The sequence below is a fragment of the Lactuca saligna genome, chromosome 6 (assembly GCF_052625555.1).
Source record: "Lactuca saligna cultivar CGN05327 chromosome 6, ASM5262555v1, whole genome shotgun sequence".
NCBI classification, from domain to species: domain Eukaryota; kingdom Viridiplantae; phylum Streptophyta; class Magnoliopsida; order Asterales; family Asteraceae; genus Lactuca; species Lactuca saligna.
In genome coordinates, this window is record NC_136422.1 from 175,361,176 (window position 1) to 175,366,241 (window position 5,066).

The window sequence follows — 5,066 nt, forward strand, 5'->3', positions numbered from 1 at the left end:
TTTTATTTTTTTATTTTTATTAGTTATAGTTATATGGTTGATGTTTAGATATTTCGCCAAATGATGTATAACAAATTTTTAGATCTTATTCGTACTGTTATTTTACTTATTTGACAATATTCAAGGCAATTATAGAATCATGTCCAAAATTATAACTTTATTTTTAATTTAATCTTGATATATATTATACCTTCCTATAATTAAAAATATGAAAGTCTATTATTGTTGAATGTATTATGTTTTTACGTCTATTAAATCATTATCTCTAAAATTTAAACTCGAGTATCATGTTTTTTGCATTATAAACATTGAAGTTACTTTTTACGTTTTTCGCATTAAAAGATGAACAGTTAAAGTAGAGGAACAAGTTTCAGTTATTGGTTCTTTCAACTAACACTGCATCAAAAAAAGGAAAGGGAGCACGGCAGTTAAAGTAGGAAAAAGGTCACCGAATAACGGACCTTCTTCGCACGCCACCCTCTTTCCCACGTGCTCACTGTACTGCGATTCGATATGGTCGTCCACGTGTCTCCTCTTTACCCAACTCCTTCCTCCAGGTGTTCCCCTTCCTCCTCTTTCCTTTTCTATATCAACACCTTCAACAATTCAACACCAAATTCCCTACACGTTTCTCCCTTTTCAGTTTTCAATCACCCACCGGAATTAACATCTCTCATCGGAAAACCAAACCATGGAGACGGAAGTCCATACCAATTACTCCTACATGGGACGGAATTTCAGTAACATCACCCTTTCAAACGACGATTCCGCCGCTTTCAGCGATTGTAACAGTGACCGATCAGGTGAGTTCCCGACCACGTCGGTGACCAGGCGTCTTCTCCTCGCCTGCGCTACCGAATCGTCGGATGATCTAATTCAACAGCTGGTCTCCGATCTAGATTCGGATTCGATTGAAGATCAGAAGCAAGCAGCGATGGAGCTCCGGTTGCTCGCCAAGAACAAACCGGAAAACCGAGTTAAGATAGCGAGAGCCGGAGCAATCAGGCCGTTGATTTCGTTAATCTCGTCTTCTGATCCTGAACTCCAAGAGCACGGTGTTACAGCGATTTTGAATTTGTCGCTGTGCGATGAGAACAAAGAGGTTCTAGCGGCGTCCGGAGCAATCAGGCCGTTAGTTAGAGCTTTGAAGGTTGGAACACCGACGGGGAAGGAAAACGCGGCGTGCGCGCTTCTCCGGTTATCTCAATTAGAAGAAAACAAAGCGGCAATCGGTCGATCAGGAGCGATTCCTTTGTTAGTTGACCTACTGGAAACCGGAAACTTCCGAGGGCAGAAGGACGCATCAACGGCGTTGTATTCGTTGTGTTCGTTGAAAGAAAACAAAGTTCGAGCAGTTCAGGCCGGGATCATGAAACCGTTGGTTGAATTAATGGCGGATTTCGAGTCAAACATGGTCGATAAAGCAGCATTTGTGATGAGCGTTTTGACACCACTGAAGGAGGCTAGGGCGGCGTTGGTGGAGGAAGGAGGTATTCCGGTGCTGGTGGAGATCATAGAGATCGGATCTCAGAGGCAGAAGGAGATAGCGGTGGTGATTCTGTTGCAGATTTGTGATGATAGTGTGGTCTACCGTACTATGGTGGCCCGCGAAGGAGCCATTCCTCCCCTCGTCGCCTTGTCACAATCTGGTACAAAGCGCGCTAAACAAAAGGTAAAAATTACCACTATAATTTACTTCAAAAATAATTTATGATTTATCTTTTTTTGTCGCTTTTCCGAAAATTAATTACATGTCACTTTTGAAAACGAGAGGCTTCCATATCCGTTGACTTGTGAAGTGTTCTTAAGTATTGACTACAGTTTTTAATACTCATCCATGGAATCACTTGTGACCAATTCTAGATGTTTACAGTCAATGCGTCATCTAAAATTGAACGTTTCAAATCAAGGTTTTTATTGGAGAATGACCTCATAAAGAATTTGTATTTTAGATTGGAAAAAGTAAAACCTAACGCATATTAATTCGAATCAGAAGTATGTCTTTTAATAATGCTTACTTTAATTATATTATTAATGGAAGATACGAAATATCTTTATCTCTGTGACATATGAAACCTAATTCGAATCTGAGAAAGTGATGTAGGTTGTTATGTGAGTTTATTGGATGTTATCATGTTAATTAGAATAATGGAATAATTAAATGGAAAATATTATTATATTGTTTAATAATGGTGATTCTTAAGTTGAATTATTTTGGATGATTGACAGGCGGAAACACTTATTGAGCTTCTTCGGCGACCAAGATCCGGCAACGCTGCTGCCAGCTCGGATTAATCAGAATGAGATGTTCCACGTCAGCATAATGACAAAAACATTAAGACAAACATGTTTTCCAAAATTATATTTTAGAAAAAGAAAGAAAGGAAGGAAGAGTTTTTTTTTTTTTTTTTTTGGTCGGATTTGTAAATATTTAATGTTTGCCGCTACCCTTGTAAATTGGCGAACGAAATACCTGTATCTCTCTGTCTTTTTTTCTTAAATTTTGAATGGAATGCAATGTGTGTTCAACAAAAAGGGAGAGAATGGAAAACGACTTAGAACGACAACTTTTTTTTTTACTCTCTCTCTATATATATATAATTCGCATGTTTTGCTGAATTTTAAGAAATACAATACTCATTGCAATATTTACAATCAGTTTATGCATTAACAAAATATTGGTCAACGTACAGTTAAACCTCGATGCTCTTGATTTGGTCCTCATTCCCTATCCCTTCAAACAACTCCCCTTCTATGTCGCCATTTCTTCCGCCTATACTTAATCTTTCTGGCCATTTATATAACCCTCTCCCACATCCACTCTTCTCTATACTGTCATCTCAAACCATATAACACTTCTCACACCGCTTACACCAGATAACAGTCCTCACACCACTTACAGTAGTTGTCATCTCCGCATCCCAGCACCACCGTCGCACTACTATTACAACGCCATCACTAAGACCACTATTACACCGCCATCACCAAGACATTCCACCATCAACGTCTCCTCTTTCTCCCTCTTAATCAAAGATCATCAAAATCCATCACCCTACTTCCATTCTTCTTAAATGATAACCACTTTGTCATTGCTCTCTAAAACGAATGTTGTTCTCCCCATTCATCTCAATCATCAGCTAACAGTAAGACAATCACCTATTTCTTCCCTAACCAGTGACCTCCACCACCACACACCGTCGTCTACACCACCACCATCAATTTTATCGATTTCATATCTTTCTAATTTATGTTTTAAATGGATTTTGGAGTCAGGACCGTGGTTACCACAATCGTTCCGGTCTTCACCCTCAGTTAAGATTCAGATAATCTGTAGATCACCTTCTTTCTTTCTATTATCTTCCTTTATTCCAGTCACTAACACATATGGACCTCGACATAAAAACCCTTGAATTTGAATCAGGTTCAAGAAATCCGACATAAAGCCCTTTTTCTAGAAAACTAGGTTTTGATTCAACTTTCCTTTCTCTGTTAAGAGGTTTAAGAGAAAAAACGGTGTTGTACAACCATCTCTCTCTCTCTCTCTGTGTGTGTCTATCTCTCTTCATCTCTCTCTATCTCTCCATAGAAGAAATCTTCTCCTTTTCTTGAATTGTGTGTGTATGATTACAGGTCCCAAAAGAAAAAACATTTTTACTGATTTCTGTTGTTCAGGGCCTTAGATCACCAAGTTTATGGGTATGAAATTGGCTTATCTAGATCTAACCCACACACCAGGTTCAATAAACTCACCACTAATTCTATATTTGTGTGCTAAACTTTGTTTTTTTTTATAGGCAATGGTATTTAAAGGGATTTCCTGGTTCTACTATATGCTAATCATGTTTTGCGATTCAACAAGAACTGATGGCTATGATCTTGGTGGTTCCTTAATGATTAGTTCAACTTACTTTTACATAAATATTTCTTGAAAATAGAGATAAATTTTCATATTAATATAAACTGAAAAAGATGAATGTCAAATAGGAGAAAGTTGGTGCTAATGAAGAACAACTTTCCTATTTGCTAACATTTCACATTTACATTTAAATTGCAAAAAGATAAATTTTCAAATTCACATGTAAGTTTTCAGACATAAGTGTCAATTATCACATTAATCTTTTCGTTTTTATTGTCATTTCCACATGTTTTTGTTTTTGGGTCAATGGTAATCAACATTTTGTTGAGTATTTTTTCTGTATACTAGATGATTACACACACAGGTAAAAAATCAAGAGTGTATTTGACTTAATTCAGTTTTCAAAACTCAATAATATGTTCTTTTATAGCTTGGGTTGACTTAATTCCTGTTTCAAAACTCAACAAGAGTATATTTGACATATTAAAGGGTTTGTTTTATATCTTCATATCATTTACATTTACAGGTTTGAGATTTATCTGTTCAAATAATCGACCTTCTGTAGCTTGGTATTTTCTTTGTGATCATGTGTGCTAAGATAAACAATTGAAAAGTACATGTTTAAGCTCTCAACAAGTGGGAACATACTCTGTATTTTAGCTTCTGTTAGGGTAAAAAATGAAAGGTCTATTTCAGTTTATGTAAAAAATGGTTAGCTTTGTAGAAAGAATTATCAGCTTAATATTTTACATTAATGTTTTAGTTGAGTATGATCATAATTACTTTACTATATTAAAGGAATGGTTTTAAATTTAATTTGGAAATAGATGAATAATTAATGGTATATAATATTGTAACGCCCCGTTTCTGGTATGTTATTTAATATTATTATTTATTCAAGTTTCAAGAGGGACTCGAAGAGTCAGTAGCCCGACTCGTCGAGTAGAGATGGGATTTCGAGTACGTTTGAGTTGGCGACTCGGTGAGTCCTTCAGTCTGAATGAAACCCTAAATCCCCGAGTTTTGCACCCTATTTAAGCCATGTTATGAGCCCCAACCTCGTTCCCTTCACCCTCAGAGCATTATTTAGCAAACCCTAACCTTTCCTTGAGCATTTTGAGCATTTATTGTGTGATTCTTTAAGTTTTGGAAGAGAAGAAGTAGCTAGATCCAAGGGAGTAGATGAAGGTCCAAGATCTTGCATCTATTG

At 36.7% G+C, this 5,066-nt stretch overlaps 1 protein-coding gene across 1 annotated transcript; it reads left to right on the forward strand.

The window, feature by feature from the left end:
- Positions 1 to 544: 544 nt before the first annotated feature.
- Positions 545 to 2,579, forward strand: LOC145001109 (uncharacterized). Its single transcript, XM_078960442.1, has 2 exons — positions 545 to 1,672; positions 2,230 to 2,579. Exons 1-2 carry the CDS (start codon positions 692 to 694, stop codon positions 2,293 to 2,295), a joined length of 1,047 nt encoding a protein of 348 aa, XP_078816568.1. The 5' UTR covers positions 545 to 691; the 3' UTR covers positions 2,296 to 2,579.
- Positions 2,580 to 5,066: the final 2,487 nt, after the last annotated feature.